We start from the raw sequence: 17,954 nt of genomic DNA, 5'->3' as shown, positions 1-17,954 counted from the left end.
CGACTTTTTTATGAAACCAGGCACAAAAAATCGACCTGATCATCTAAATTTAATACTTCAGTCAAGGCCACATATTCAGCTATTGCAACTTCTAAAAATATTCATGGACACATCACTTTTAAGCTCAAAATTAAGAGATTAATTAATTGTATTAGTATTGGAGTGAAGGTGAGCAAACTTATATTTGATGTTGCAATATCAGACATTTTCGAAAAACATGCTCTAATTTTAGTTGGTTCTGATTAATATTATGAAAATAGCTGCGATTTGTAAAGGTTATACTGAACATGTTAATCAAAATAGGAATTTCTATTAAATTGGTTGAATCTAAATAGTTTTTTTTTATAATTAATTGTGAGCTTGTTTTTTAAACAAGTCTTGAATTGTGTATATATTCTATACAATCATGTATGATCAACTTAAACAACTTGTGTGTTACTTTCACATTCTCATGTTTACTCATTCTACTCTATTATTTGCTTACAAATATCGTGGTTTTATCCTTCATCGAACTGTTGATACATTCAGCTTGTTATGAAGATATCCTCATTTTTATATAAACTACTACTTACAAGCAAGTTTGTAACTTTCCTAAGATGACCAAAAAAAGTTGAAAGAAGCTGCTAAAAGCTGCGAGAAATATGATATGATTCTTGTTTTTTTATTATTTACTTATATCATGAATGAGCTGACAAAAAAACATCTGTAGTAATATTTTAATTATAGAGAATTAGAAGATTATAGGAACTTTGACCACCTGTTCTATATTTTTAAATTAGGTATTTTTGTATAAGAATCACTGTAATTGTATCCTTAAACACACATACACACCCACATATATGTGTGTGATTGGATAAAAACAACCAGCAAGAAATGTGGATTCAGTTTGAATTTAAAATCTGACCGACAATGTAACCTTAATTAACTTGGATATTTTTCAGCCACTTGTTGATTATATTCCACAGGTGCTTCATAGGCATTCCAACCACTGCCGGGAACATTTTCTAAATATATTCCCGATTCCCAACGAAAGATAATTCGATCTAGTCAAAGATTTATATTTTCGATCCCCTTCAAACAATTGTTTGCTGAAGTTACCAACGAAAATAGAGATTTGCAATCGTCTACCTGACTAATTATGATTGATCCATGTTTTTTTGCGCGCGAAACATATGTTATTGTAGCGTTCGGTTTGGTAATCCGATCTCAAGTAAATTATGGCAGTATTTTTGGATGAGCGGTATTTATTTTGTTCAGGTTACATTGTAGAATCGTCGGTTTCTCAAAAAACGATATTGAAATAGAATTGGCAGTGGTAATACGTATAATGTCTGACAAGATGGGTTTTTGACAATATTTAGTGGAACTAACTAGTTGAACTAATAGAAGCGTCAGTTTCTATATGTTTTTGTTTTACATGTTTCATTGATTTTTGTTACTGCTCCACGATTTATCTCGGTTTTCTTTATCATTGATGTTTGTGAGATAGAAATGAGATGAAACGGCACCTGTTGAACTATCAAACAAGTGGTTGTTGATTTAGAAAGCTCTTATTTGACCAAAAATATAGTTGATAAACTAATTTTTAATAACTAAAAATATATAATCTGATGTATTCACGGTAATACGGTTATGCGTAACTCCGAATAAACGATTTGTTCTCGCTTCATGCAATACATTTTAATATTACTAATATTAATAATAAAATTATTATTATTATTAGTAGGAGGGTTTATCTGGACTGGACCTAGTGTTTAACGTGGGCTCCGAACCACGGTCCTTGGCATTAAGCCTACCGACTGGCTAGTCGTGACCAACATAAAAGTTATCCCAGAAGACATACCCAGCCCGATTACTGGCGTGACTGGGATCATTTTACCTGTCGTATTTTACACCCTTGTCTAGAACAATCACAATCATAAATTTACGACTATGCCCCAACAGGATTCGAACCCTCGACTTCGATCGCAACAGCAGGTGGACTGTCCTTTCGCCTTTACCACTGCGCCAGCCAGGCCGGCAAAAAATCACGTTTGTTAAGACTTGAAAAGTATTTAATGTGCTAAAGTCACATGTATATCTAAAATGTTATTTATAATTTTCTAAATTGACAATATGAACCTTTTCTGTAATCTCAACTACGATGTTCATGAACCTTCTTAAAATTAGTTATTTGCTGGCAACGTATCAGCATTTGAAATATAGAGAAACAATAGTATGTTTCCTATTAACACCTATGAAAGAAACGGCTTGTTTCTATAGAAATATACTCAAATATTATCATTACTTTTGTTAAGTGAGTTTATAGCAAAGCTGCGAAATAGTAAAATAATCATATTACAACCAACAAAATATTATCAATTGCAGTTTATAACATTGTTGATCCAGTCTTAGGTACATTTTATAATTTCTTCAGAGGATACGAAGAAGTAACAACAACAATATCCGACAAATACAGCGATCCAGTCAATCGATTTACACATATATTAAACCGCCTTCGTAAGTGATAACATATGTGTCAACATTTTGTCAAAAAAAGTGTATTGTTAATTTTAATTTTATTAATATTGGACAGTATGATATGTTTCTTTTGACCTGGTCTATTTTGCATTATATCAGATATTAAAAGAAAATTCTTGACATTGGGGTGACCTTTGCACGTTACCGCTTTTTTTATTGACTCCATAAACATCGACTTGTGGTGATCGTAAAGTCTAGAAGCTCCCCCACCATTCATAATTGGCCGTCTCGATTAAAATAATGTTCGACGTCTTTGAGCATTATTTTTAAACCGAGAGTAATTGGAAACCACACGACGGCTAAAAATACCCTTTTTAAAAACGCCCAAAAAACACGACAACGACCAATCTTCGCCGCAAGAACAGCTATTGAGTGGTCGCGTTTTCCGCACAACACGACAACAACCACCTGTTGAATCATCATCAACAGGTGGTTGTTGTTGGAGCGACAGTTTTACCAGAAACGGCTAGAATTTTACGTCCACGATAACCAGAACGGTCGTTTTGGTCGTTATCTGCGTTAGTTTCGTCGACGAACGGATTTGAAGCTTCATCGAATGCGATTAAAGAGGCTCGGAGGTTGAAAATGAAAAAATCTCGCTCGGACACCTGTTGATCATGATCAACAGGTGTCTAATTCTGATGCGCGTCGGGTCCAGAACGACCAATCATGCCGGAAAAGTATCGTGCGAAAATCGCACCATTTCTGGCGAATTGAATGTGTCGCGATTCGCATGGTCGTGCCCCGGTCTTGCCATATTTGGCTCGAAGAATTGTCGATTTTAGAAAATTGAAATTCGGCATGGGAGAGGGCGCGAGTGCGAGCGAGAAGGACTGATGATCGGCACGATTACGCGTTCGGTGCGGGAAGGGGGAGCGGTCGTTGCACACGGCGCTGATTCGCTGCCGAAAATAATAATCCTTGCGGACGCCGTCCGAGCGAGATGGATGTACGTCGACAGGAGGATGGAAACAGGCTCGTAAAAAAAAGACGATAACTAATGATCACCTGAAAATTGGGCTGGTGGAAAATGTTCGGCGTGACATTAGAATTGTTTTTCTTTGGAGAAATCGAAAAATACGCGCTGTGGCCATATGGATTTTTGCAAGATGTGTGATTTATTTGGTGGCTTTGATTCAGTTTGTTTGAATATGGATTTCATCATATTTAGAATCAATATAAAACTTAAAAAAAATTAGATTGTAAAGAAATATTATGGATTTCTATACATTGTCGGGTTATCTTTCCACCTATTTTTTTATATATACCAATTCTAGCGGATCCAACAGACGTTTTCCTATCCGAACATTGGCTTTTGTTTAGAGAATAATAATAAAAGAATAATGTATTTCTATATTAAAACAAATACTATAAGATAATCACAGTAACATCCAATTAGTAATTTTATTATGATATGTTCTTATATTAATCCAAAATTGTTTAAAATATATTCTTATTTTTCCGTTTTATCCTTAAATAAAACTATTCCCGAGTGCGCATAAACACACACAAAAGTTCATTAAAAATGGTCCAACCGTTTAGGAGGGCTTCAATGGCATACATAGGGGCGGAAGAAGGACAAATTATGTATATAAAGATGCTTAAATTATATCCACCTTCTCATTTAACGTCATCTCTGCGTTGTGTACATATATTTTAACCAAACAACCAATTCAAATAGCAACTTTATTAATAGTTGGCACATCGTATCTTCCTAATGCTCCTGCGTATTATCACTTAATAAATTACTTTGGTTTTTCTTTTTCTTTACAGCTTTCTTTTTCTTCAATCCTTCAAACATTTATACAAAATATACAATATTGGTTCCTTTTTCCATCTAATGTTTATGTATGGAAAATAAACGTCTTTCTTCCTGCGAACTTTTTTATAATTTAATTATAAAAATAACACTTTTCCGAAATATCACTTTTTTCTCTTAGCAAGAGTATTGGCTATTTAACTTAATAACTACTTTAACTTACTTTAACTGGTAAGGAAGAATAAATCTGATAATGAAAGTTCTTATGAAAGAACCTTGGTGGTTATAAGTGGTATTATACACTGAAAATATATTTTAGAATTTTGGAAAGTTAATCATTGCACTTGAAGTAGATATTAAGCATTTCTAAAGAGCTTTAAGAACTTTTAAAGGTTGTCTTAAAATTTATTGTTGTTTGGAATTTCAATGAACCTGATGATCTAAAAAAGCGCTCAACTTACAGCTTCAGTAAATTAAATATAGAAGCCTACTATTTTCATTAAAGACAGTTTGCTGAATACAACTATTCAATGAACGTTCGATAGTATAAAAATTTTTTTGCCCATGACTATAATATATTAATTTTTATTTTGAAATATATGAGGATGGTATATTTTTCTAATATTGGTCAGTAACATCTGCCGTTTCATAATACTACAAAAAGTCTGTTGATGCAGATCATGTCTGAATGTTTTCAATCGATGCCGAATGCCAAAAATTGGAAATATCCGATGATTATTAGATTAACAAAATAATTTCTAGCCGCAAAAATTTCCAAATATTTACACCAGGAAAGAGTTTGGTTAATAAAACATCATCAGGATCGAGCAATTCCCGTTTGTTTTCGAGTTTTTTTTTTTTTCGTTTATTTTCATTCTATGTTCCGCAGCTTACTCACTGGGCACCTATAGTCATATATAACGCGTATAGTACAGGCATGTTCGCAATATTGAGTCATTTATGACTCAAATGCTGGAGGAGGATCGTTGGAAATGCGGAAGGCTTGTTTTCATTTTAATGAAGGATTATTTCTGCAAGCATAAAATCATCATCGAAAATGTAAAACATATTTATTTATCATCATCTGTTGATAAAGTTTTGTAAAGTTTACCTATTTTGTTAAAATTTAAGTTGTCTTTCAGTTGCAAACTAAATGACGCGGCTTTCTCAGTATCTCACAGTACGGATGTTAGCCACCGAAAAAATACAGATTTAAATATATATATATGTATATATATATATATATATATATATATATATATATATATATATATATATATATATATATATATATATATATCGATATTTTACAACAAATATATCGATATTTTCAAGAAAAACAAAACTAGTGAAGTATTAGCCTAAAAAATATATTTTTTCTAAAAATTGTAAAAAGTAGTGGTATTTTTGATAGACCTCTAAAATTACTAAGTACTACTTTTAAAGGTTTATTAAAAATTATATTTAATTTATTTTGAAAAAATGTCGATATATCCGCCAAAAATATCGATATATCGATATTTTTTCTGCATCCCTATCTCACTCATTTTCCCTCATATATTTATACAATTATTTAAGGTATTATTAATATATACTGTGAACAAAAAAATAAATAATTATTTATTTATTTTTCCAAATGTATTTTAACCTCCACACACTAATCCGTTTTGAATACAATGTATTTATTCTAACGTTTTTTTTTATCTTTTCATTTAATATCTGGAATTCTTTGTATGTCTCATCGTGTGAGTGAGCTTTATTCTCTTAATCGCTTAAAACTATGTCATTTTGCACAGTTTTCAAGTGCTTTTTAGGTGAAACTACTAATTTAAAAGTGATATGTTACTAAAACTTGTTTACTAGCAGAAGTGCATTTGATATATAACATTAGTTAAAATAATAAATGTCCGAATATTAAAACATATTCTCAATAACTAATACTAACATGTTTTGATAATCTTCCTATACTTGATATAAACATAAATATGGAATAATAAATGAAGTAATACATGTTAGTACAATTAGGTAATATATCTAATTTCCTTTAACTTTCAATAATTACCAAGTATTAATTAATTTCTTGTATTTGTCCTATGTGTTCTATCTATGCAAATTATGTAGTTAGTTTCATTTTAAATCCCGTATATTTTGATTACTTCATTTATGTACTCACATCTTATCATTTATCCAAATTTCTCACCTAAAATATATATTACAAAAACTAAATTTTTAAATAAAATTGGATTGTTCTTTGCTTATTTATTTCACTTTTCTATCTCGCCCTTTCTGCCTTGCAGATAACTCATCTTTAGTCTTCTATAGCTTTCATTTATCTATTATATGTCCCAATTAAAATTCTATGAAACTATTTTATAACTGTTAATATTCAATGCAATATTCAGTTAGTGCTTTGTTAAGAAATACATTTACTAATGAAACCTGAAATTAATCTAAAATGTACAGGAAAATCTTAACAACCGTTACAATTACCTTTATTACAATATATCTCCAGAACCATATCAATTAATAACATTCCTTAAGCAAGAACAATTTTTCTTTTTTATTTTTCTTCACCAAACATCAAATTAAACCAATATTGTGATTTCGAAAATCTAAATCTGTAACCTTGTAAGCAAAGAAAACAGACGATTCTTATTATTCTCGAATTTTGTTAATCTATGTTGGGACGAAATGTTATAATGTCGGGTTTTTCTTTCACAGCTGTATATACACCCCCCCCCTCATAAAGCGGACACATTAATTTGTTTTTTTTTTCTGTAAAATATAACTTTACGTGAGCATACTATTATTAAACGTTTTTTCATCCAAACTTTTTAATAATTAATACGGAAATAATCGAAAGTAACACAAAACTCTGCTTAAAATTAAGTAACTTCGTTTAATAATGTTTTAATCACCCACTTTCCGTTTTAATATCATTTCAAATGTAAAAAACAAACATTCACTTAATTTTAACGAACACTCCTATATTTTATTTTTTAAACTAACAAAAAACATTATCGCCAGCGAGATTCGATCTTAGTACGTTATTGTTGGCGAGATAAAGTTTAAGCCCGCACGTCTATTCCAGGTTGCTTGATTTGGGACTTTCGTTTTATTGGAATATATTTATTTGTAGAGCATATTACACAAATTAGGTCTAAAAATTCTTCCTCGATATAAGCTTTAACCGTGTTAAAATTAACGCCTGCAAGTGCCCCCGTTTTCCCCAAAAAGAGAGGCAAATTTTTCGCTAAGCCGATTAATATATAGATTCCCTTTATTTTTCTCACTCAGTATAATTAATAATTAATGACATATACAGTATATAACAATTAATTATGATGATTCTGTCGGTGTTTCTTTTATTATGAAAAGAATATGGAAAATACGATCCTGTTCCATTTCTTTCTTTTTAGTAGCGTTGGGAACTATCGACTGTTTAGCAATTTACTATTTATTATTATCGACTTTTTCAGTTGCTGTTTACGATCCGACTGATTTTAATACTTTTTACTAGTGACTCTTTTAGCCGACTACTTCCAGTCGCTATTTTCAGTTCGACTGATTTAACTACTTTTTTACTGTCAACTGTTTCAGTCGTGTACTTTTAATTATTATTTTAGGTTCTACTAGTTACATTCGACTGATTTTTATCGTTCTGGCTCTGTAATCCTATATTTATAATATAATATATAAATGTTTTCTGCGTTTTTTTTTTGTTTGCTTGTAATATAGTGTAGTATATATTGTACTTTAATATAGCAGCATTTTGGAACGCTATTTTTCTGATGACTGAAAATATTTTTGACTGTTTTTATGGCAAAACAACATTGATGGTTATTTTTAAGGTTAGAGGTAGCAACGTTAATGACAGTGGTAAACAACTTATTGCAGTGACAGAATAAATATTCCTTAGTTACCAGTATAAATACGCATAAGAAATTCTTTCCTCCCGCCGTTATAAAGGGTGCGGGTGTACTTCTCACAAGGAGTAAATGTTTAACTTTCTTCCTTGTTATTAGGAAAGTACATATATACTTTCGACCGAAGTATGAAAAAAACTTTTATTTTATTTAGAAAGGCTCTGATAGATATTGTGCAATCATTTTTAGTTATGTTATGGATTATGGTTTTCTATGATTAGGTAGACGTTTAGCTTTTATACAGTATTTATGATTATTCTAATATTGCGTGTATAAATTCTATTGTATTATCTATATCTATTATAGTATGTTATTTGAAAGTGGCAATTAATATATTACTCCATTGCTTTTTACAGATCCACAGAATATTCAAATATAAAAATAATTCTACGTCATTTTAAGATGAAATTATTCATTGCAACGTAATAGTATTCAGCAATTATTTATTTCCTTATCTTTTTTAAAATTAGTACGTGAAGGAATATGTACATCTCCGAAAAAATAACCTAATAAAAAATAACACATTCGAATAAATTATAACAACCAATTAACCAATTATAAAATCATTTTATGTCTCCATTACTTCCAACTTACTTCCAAATATTAAAATGAAATACGATGAAACGCATTTGGGATAATTACTCTATTTATTTTTCATAAATTCAAACCAACAGTAAACAATATAACATTAATTAACACTGCCAATTGCCAATTTAAATTGATTTAAAATGAATTTATCCAAGCAATTATCTCCGTCCTTTCCTCTCTCACAATTTATACGTGAAGGAATTCGTCTGATATCACGAATGGAAAAAACAGTCGAACCGTACATTTAACTGAAAATTGTAATTATTATTTTCAGTTGCTAGTTTTCTGACAATCGACTGTTTTGATTATTTTCAGTCGATAGTTCCCAACGCTACCTTTTAGCTTTTGCATGTTGTTTATGCCGTTGTGATCTGTGACCGATCTCCCCGTGGCCTTAACCTGATATATTGAACAACACGCCGGCTGCGGTCTTGTTTAATTCAGCCTCAGTTTTCGTATAAACAACAGATCAAGACTCGGGGAAAAGTCATGTTAAAAGCGTTCAAGAATGGCTGACTCAACTAGAGTTATTCCTGTGGCTTCCTCGCGAACTGCCGACGGCGTGAATTAAAATCATTCGGTTATTCTTGTTTATTTTCTGGTAATTCTGGTAGTTATCAACATTTACCATTAGTTTACTGTAATATGTTCGTCATAGATTTATTTATGGCGTTGCTGTTGAAAATGTCGAAATTAGCGTAAATTGTTATTATTAGATGCTTGCATGTGTTCTGATCATGTTTTCACTTTAAAAAGGCGTTAATACAAATTTATACAAAAGTTGGTACAATATATATTAAGTCTTTTCCATCTTCCTAACAACGTACCTATACCATGCCGAAAGAACGTACTGGTTTGGTAGCGACTCAATCATCGATCCATTTTCACAGTTCTTCAGCATTTCGAAATCAGGTGCCATTCATGCTATGCTGCATCAATCTGAATATGGTAATGAGAAGGCGCTATGTTTGGTCAGTACGCTGAGTAGATCATACTTTCCCATTCAACTTTCAACAGCGTATCTTTAACAACGTGTGTCTTGAAGAAAAATACTTTTTGTCTGCTACTCGCTATCGCTGGTGTTTTTATAGCAATATGCCGTTCAATTGACGACGGTTACAGTGACAATTTAATTCTGTTTTAGCAACAGGATTATGTACCAGGTGTACCGAAAAGTCATTGCTGGTTTTTCTAACAGATGTCGCTAGGCCAAATTATACCATGTTATGATATGACAAATATATCACTTTTGAAAGCCGCTGAAAGTCATCGTTTGGAGGTAGAAACTTACGGCCAGCATGCTCTAACCTTAAAAACATGAGTTAAATAACTTGATTTTCCGAATTTATGTTTAGATCTATGCGATTTTTTAGAATTTTGACTCTGTCTACAAAGTGTAATATAGATTCCTTTCTATTTCTAGTCAGGAAGTTTAGTTGTTGAGTTAGAGTATGCCTATTAATTTTGTCGCCGAATTTTTGTCTTAGTTCCCCTTTTATTAAAGGCCATGTAGTTAATTCTGGATGGCAGAGAAGAAAGTCGCCTGCTTCGTCTATAATTTTGGACTGAATGGTAGTTGAATAACGAACTCTTTTAGGGACTTATCGTGAGTGTCGTTAAAGTATCGTTCATGGAATTTATCTACAGATTTAATAAAAAATTCTAAGTGCTCAGATCTACCAGAAAAACATTTTAATGTGTGAGTAATTTATTTTGCACCCGCCGTACTGTCCAGAGATTTCCCCGTCCGACTATCAACTTTTCGTATAGTTAGATAGTATGGCTATTTCGAGGAAGTTAGAAAATGGCTCATTGAATGGTTTTGCTCAAAGGACAAACAAAAGTTTAAAAAGTTGAAAGTTTTTTTTTTGGGATGGCATCCATAAATTTCCTGAAACGTGGGTGGGCATGATGTATAGAATCAAATGACCATTACTTTGAATAAATACATTTTCTTGAAAATTAGGTAGTTTTTTCCCGAAAAAACTGATAATGACTTTCCGGTACACCTGATTTTACACCTTGCCGATCCTACCGTATGCACAGCTTCCGTGTCCATGTAGAATGGCTCTTCTGAACTAAACCACGGCTTTTTGCGCTTGAGTCAATTCATGTGGTAGCCATTTTCCCTCCTTTTATATTTTTCCTCTCTGAAGAGTAGACTGAAATTTCTTTGAATATTGAATTTCCTTCCATGAAGCCTTGTGAATCATTGCCTTTGTACTTTTTTAGTATTCCAAACAAATTACAACTTCTTTGTCACTGCAATCAAAATCACCATTTTTAAATTATTAAAACCGAAAACTAGGATATTACGGAGAAGTATCACTATCAGTTGTTAAAATTGTTTGATGGGATGGGTTTTGGTGGTCTATTTCTTCAAATTGTACAACAAAACTTATGAATGTATTTTTTTTAGAAATTTTTTAGCAGTCTCATGATTAACGTCTGTATCCTCAATAATACTAAACGAAAACTGTTATTTTATGTAGAAAATTGTCAAAATTATCGAATTTAAGTTAGGCTATTTAATATTTGAATGCATTAATAATTTGTAATTAAACTATGCATTTTCATCAATAGATATTGCTGATCAAAATGCATGAAAATAGCCTTTAACAGCGTTTATTAAACAGCCTTTAATATTTCTTCTGTTGTTTTTCAATAACAATGAATTGTTGTTCATTACGAAATTTATTATGTTTGTTGATGTTGAAATAACATTTAAGTCAATAGTAATAATTAGTCCTGGAGTATTTATGAAATATAAACTGTGGAAATAGTAATAACAGAAAAATATTCTTTTGGTTGGTAAAGTGTTACTGTTAAACTTCATTGTGGCGTACTCAAACAAGCAAGCCTTCAACTTTAATGTCAGACATAGAGAATTAATCGAAATATATTTTTATATTAATATATTAGTATTAAAATAATGATTTAAGTATATATTTTTCTCAGCACTGTTTATTTTTATGCACTATTATCTATTGCGTTTAAAAATAAAACATCAAAAAGTTAACTGTCTTTAAAGAGATAAATCTTTCACGGGCGCTTTGCTTACTTACATCCTGCACATTTTAATTATTCATAGCCATAATGTCGTCCATCTAAGGAAGTAGTGATTTCATAAGTAACAGAACCCAACCACAAAACAACAGTGTCGGCGTCATTATACGTTTCTCACCAATTAAATCAATTTATCGAAACCGACCTCGACTTTATATTCCCAAGTAAAAAAAAAACGACAATGCCAATCTCGATTAACAAGTAGTGTTATTTCGATTCCGCTCGTGTTTGTGGAATTCAGCCCCATTTATTTTCGATACCGTGTGTTGATTCCCTTTTTAAGTTGGTACGAGTGTGCATAGAGCCCGAAAAATCTCGGCTACTCTATGCATGTGGTGAATGGATGGATGTCTGTGGGCGTACTGTTTGCGGTGTTACGATTTTATAACATTTTCTTGGATTCCTAGTTAGTTTCTCGGAATTTTGAAAAAAAATTGGAATCATTTAAGGTGAATATCTGTTTTTACCGTTTTTTTTTATTAAACTGTTTTGATGCAACCGTGTTAAATTACTCGTATTGTTTTTAAAATAGCATGTTTATATTAACATTAACGGCAGTAATACTTCATCAATTAAAGCTTCTTCTATGTGATCAATATTTCAGATTTTGATACCATTATAAAATAAATAAATGTAACTTAATTGTTATATTAAAGAGACCTTTGTATAGTTGTTTCAAGTAATAGAGAATAAATTTTAATTCTAAGTTTAATTAATTATAATTCATTAAGAAGGCATTTCTCTTTTAAATCATTTTATTAAACTAACATTGTCAAAGAGGAATGGGTCAACATTCACACGATGGGGAAATGTTAGTTCGTAGCTTCTGATATCCCTTATAGTAGTCTGATCTACAATATCTCAAGATTTTCAGGGAGGTTACTGTTTCTGATGTACTAAGACAAAGTAACAGTGCTTCTTAGCTTATTAGTTGAATTGTTGATATATATTGCGACATATGTCGGTAAGTCTATAATGGTTTGGTTTCGTTTAGTCCACGAATTTATTTACATTACAATACTGCATTAGACTGAAGTGTCCATCAAGTTAAACTAGTACAGTTTCTTTGAATTTTATGCCTAGAGAATAGATGATTTTTATGAAGGGTTTCGCTTGAATTGTCTTTTTAGATGAGCGTAAAAAATCCAGAGTGCTTCAACTTTTATCTTCAATTCAGCTTTCATTTTCAGTGTTCATTAAAAAATTATGATTGAGTCTCACATATCACTCGAGTTTTATTCTTTAGGTCTACACTCGTTTGATAAATGATTTATCCAACAGCTCCAGGACAACAGTTTATAATTTCTAATATATTATCACAAGACCTGCATCACGTTAAAAAAACTTTTACTGCATGCAATACATGATATACGCTTAATCGATCGATATAATAAGAATTTTAACAATAATAACATGGAGAGCCCAAATGTTCCTAACTTCAGGTTCTAACATGAATATAATGTTTTTAGGATTTGTTTAAAAACTCTTTCTTTAAGTATAAAAGTTTTATGATAAAGCTTTGGATCTTATTATATTTTAATTGTTTTATACATGAAATGAAATAAATAATATTGAATCAATTAATTAAATTAATGTATTATCTCATCATAGTACATGATAATATTATTAGGAAATCAAACTATGAGAATGTAAAAAATATCATATTAGAGTTAGGGAATACATTTTGAGTCATAACAAATAACGGTAAAAAAAAAGATTACTTCAACATGTGAATATCAAGGCTATCTAGTTTTGCAGATTGAAGATTTAAGAGAGTGAAGCTTTTTGAGTTAGTTAAGTGATTACTCTTTTGTAGGAAAGTTAGTTGTAAGATATTGAAGACAACAAATATTTTTTTATAAAATTGTCATTGAACAGAAATATTCATATTGTAATGTTATAAAGGGATCTCTTAAAATTATATTATTAGTATTTCACTCATATCAAACAAATAGAATATGTAATTACACTACTACTACTACTTACATTAATATGGTAAAAGCTCATTCGTTTTTTTTTCGAACTTTCTCGTTCAATTATATTATTATTTAACAGATTAATACGCCACTGTCGAGGTTATCGCTAAATTTTCACAAGGATTTCTTCTTTTCGTTTCCAGGGCACTTACGGCAGGACGCAGCCGACGTCGGTCAATCGAAGTTACGGCGCGATCAGTGGCGGCGGCGGTTACGTGTCTTCGGGTATCGGGGGTGGCGCGAACGAGAAACGACCCCACGCAAACAACAACCTGTCGGAATTGGATAGCCTGCTGGAGAATCTGAGCAACAGCAGGTACGCAAACATGCCTGGTAAGTACAGTTCCTATAGATGGAAGTCTTTGGTTATTTTCTTATGTTTAAATTTATTTTTAACCCGTACATTTTTTATTCTATTATTTGAAAAACTGCCATGCAGTACGGACCTGCACTACATTTATATTGCATTTGTGAATGATTCTTTCAATAAATTCCTGCTCCAGTTCACTTTTTATTATTTAATTATTTAATATGTTGAATGAGTATAGAAGTTTCATCATTCAAGAATATAAATAAATATAAAATCAGTACAACATACCTACAAGAAATTATAACAATTGTAGCTAATGTAGCGATTCATTAGTTGTTAAACGACTACCTTTTAAATAGGGTTAGAAAGAGTCATAAGATGTTACTTAACAAAATTCAATATCCAGGCCTCCCAAATGATGTTTTCACTCCAAAAGTTGTGGGAAGAAGTTCCTGAAAATTGAAATGTCCAAAATAAATTTAACAACTGATATAGATTTTAAAAAATTATAATATAATTAATCTTGGGACTAAGTAATGGTTCAATGTATGGGAACATGCGGTATAAGTCCCATTTTAATTTCGTTGAAAGGAACAAAACGATACTAATTATGGTCTCAATGACTGCTGCGGATTAAGTCCTAATACTTAATCTGTTACTGAAATAACACATGGAGTGAAAAGTCCCGAGCGTAACGAAGAAACGCTCTTTTTTGATTCCGGAGTTAAGATGGATTCATGTTTCATCCATTGTCACATATCGACACAAAAATTCCTTTTTTTTATATTTTAACTGCTGAAAACGCATTCCCTTTAGCATTTAATTAGAGGATTGTCGATGAGCTAGATTGCTTTAACATTATAGATATGGAATCGCTCTTCAAAATTATAATCTTGCAACTTTAATACTTGAATTGTCTGTTTGAAACACTTATTATTAATAATTGATTGGCCTTTTTTGATTGGTAAGTTACATTATCGATATACCATACCGCATTCATTTTTTCAAATTAGTTTCTTGAAAAACAATTTTCTTAATGTGCAGCATAAAAAGGAATAACTTTTTGGTGCCATTTCACAATGATCTTATTTTAGAACTATCTTTAGAATTGAGCTGCTAATATAACAGGTCAATTGATAAGTCCCTGGCCTGACACATAGATGGCGCTACTAGAATTAAATCCATATGTTTTTTAATTAGCCTTAACCATCAAAAGATGTCTGTATAAATTTGGCAGCTGTCGGATCATTAGTTTGTGAATTATAGCATTTTGAGTAAAGCAACTTTTGTTATTGTGAAAAAAATGGATAAAAGGAATTTCACGTGTTGGCAAAATATTGCTTTTTGAAGGGAAAAAATACAGTTGAAGCAAAAACTTGGCTTGGCGCCGAGTTTCCGGACACTGCCCCAGGAAAATCAACCATCGAGGATTGGTATGCTAAGTTTAGACGCGGTAAAATGAGCACCGAAGACGATGGACGCACTGGACGCCCAAAAGAGGTTGTTGCCGACGAAAACATTTAAAAATCCACAAAATGATTTTGAATGAGCGTAAATTGAAATTGAATACAATAGCAGACACTAAAGATATCAACTAAACGCGTACATCATATCATTCACAAATATTTGGGTATGAGAAAGCTCCGTGCAAACTGGGTGCTGCGCAGTTTTGACCAAAAACAACGACGAGTTGATGATTCGGAGCAGTGTTTGAAGATGATCAAGCGTAATAAACCCGATTTTTTGCGTCGATATGTGACAATGGATTAAACATAGCTCCATCATTTCACTCCAAAGTCCAATCGAGAGTCATCCGAGTGGACTGCACACGATGAAACCGCTCCAAAGCGTGGGAAAACGTAACAGTCGGCTGGCAAGGTTATGGTTTCTGTATTTTGGGATACGCATGGAATAATTTTCATTGACTACCTTGAAGAAGGAAGGACCATCAACAGCGATTATTACATAGCGTTATTGGACCGTTTAAAGGGCGAAATAGCCAAAAAACCGCCGCATTTGAAGATATCTGAAGAAAGTACTGCTTCACCAAGACAATGCACCATGTTGTAAGTCATTAAAAACGATGGCAAAAATCCATGAATTGGGCTTCGAATTGCTTCCTCATCCACCGTATTCTCCAGATCTGGCCCCCAGTGACTATTTTCTATTCTCAGATCTCAAAAGAATGCTAGCTGGAAAGAAATGTTCGTCGAATGAAGAGGTGATTGCCGAAACTGAGGCCTATTTTGAAGCTAAGGACTAATCGTACTACAAAACTGTTATCAAAAAGTTAGAGGGTCGCTATAATCAATGTATCACCCTTGGAGGGAATTATGTTGAATAAAAAAACTAATTTTGCCAAAAAATATGTTTTACTATGGTAGGTCGGGGACTTTTCATTTGACGTGTTAGACAGAAACAACAATAAATATAATCGCATAAAGTCTGTTTCTGCATATCGTTTCATAACATTCTGCGTAACGTTTGCATCTGAATCAATTTTCACAAAAAGAATTAGTCAATTAAAGGCAAAAAAATATAATTGCAACACTCCTCTGTATACTATCTACAACCTGAAAAGAATGCAAACGTTGTTTTACATGTTTTGTTTAGTTGTTTTCTAAATAAAATATAAATATATAATATTCTTAATACAAAATTTGTAATTTAACAGTAATAGTTTATCATGTTGTTTCCGCAGATGTAGTGAGTGATATTATTGGTAAAATATGTGTGAATTAAAGTTGTTTGGAACATTATTTATTATCGCAGGAAAGAAAACAACAAACATTTAGCCGTGTGTTGAATAACTATTAGAAAAAAATGATTTTAGGTGGGATTTTAAGCTGTTAAATCTACTTTTATATTTCTCCACCTACATTGGTCGGAGCCAGACTTAAAGGTTTCATTGTCTATAAATAAGTATTATCACATGTTTAGACAATTACATCAATTTACTGGTTTTATTTAGGCATCGAATTACCAACATTATCCGTCGGTCTAATCTAGCGCTTTGTCAAAGTCTTTTATTGTAATTGTTACATTTTATACATTCACACAACACAAAAACCATAATATTTTTGTTAGATAATTATTTATTATGGATAATATATATTATTGTTAGATAATATATATTATTTCATATATTAACGGGCTTTATAAGTGAAAATCTATAAGAGGGGAAGTTAAGTAAATAAATTTCTCAAAACAATTTTTTCCAAAAACCTATTTGGGAAATATATAGTACAGTGCAACATTTGTTTTGTAACAGAAAGAAAACAAGCAAAACAAAATGTCAAATATCTACTACATTTACATTACGACGTGGTGACATCATAAATTTTGATGACATGCATTGGCTGTTTTATTGGATAGAGTATATATTTGTTATGTTATAATAATAAAGACAATAAATATAGTGCGATAATAAAATAAGTGTTTTTGAAATGGACGGTCAAGAAAATTTTTGGATGAATATTTATGTTTTTGTGTTAATGAATGGAATAAGGAATGAGACATAAATATTGCGAGAATAGAGGAAGCAATCTTTTCTCTATCCGTGTTAGTTTAATTTGTGAAAATTGATTGAATATCATATTAAAAATGAGAATATTGAGCATTCTTGAGAAATAACAAATTTAATAGTCGTTTGCAATCGAAAAAAATTAGTTATCTCAAGATGATTAGGACGGTGTTTCAAGAAAGGAATGAATATGTTTGAGTTTAAGGAAAGTTCATAATCGACATCATTATCTGCGGTTTAAAGTTGGTATAAAAATGTGTGCATAATTGCAGATTTGAACTGCAAT

General features: G+C 31.5%; 1 protein-coding gene across 5 annotated transcripts in view; it reads left to right on the top strand.

Annotated features, from left to right (window-relative positions):
* Nucleotides 1-17,954, top strand: part of Pax (Paxillin) — a 92,492-nt gene that overhangs the window by 47,217 nt on the left and 27,321 nt on the right. For all 5 annotated transcript variants that reach the window (XM_076397101.1, XM_076397098.1, XM_076397097.1 and 2 more), the window contains one exon: nucleotides 13,979-14,168. In XM_076397101.1, coding sequence (XP_076253216.1) covers nucleotides 13,979-14,168 — 190 coding nt within the window. The remainder of the gene's footprint in view (nucleotides 1-13,978; nucleotides 14,169-17,954) is intronic.

The sequence above is a fragment of the Rhynchophorus ferrugineus genome, unplaced genomic scaffold (genome assembly GCF_030347505.1).
Source record: "Rhynchophorus ferrugineus isolate W39M unplaced genomic scaffold, kcgeb_rfMv2 rfM2, whole genome shotgun sequence".
Classification (NCBI taxonomy): Eukaryota; Metazoa; Arthropoda; class Insecta; order Coleoptera; family Curculionidae; genus Rhynchophorus; species Rhynchophorus ferrugineus.
Note: the sequence above shows the minus strand (reverse complement) of the source record. Positions and strands in the feature narration are given on the sequence as shown.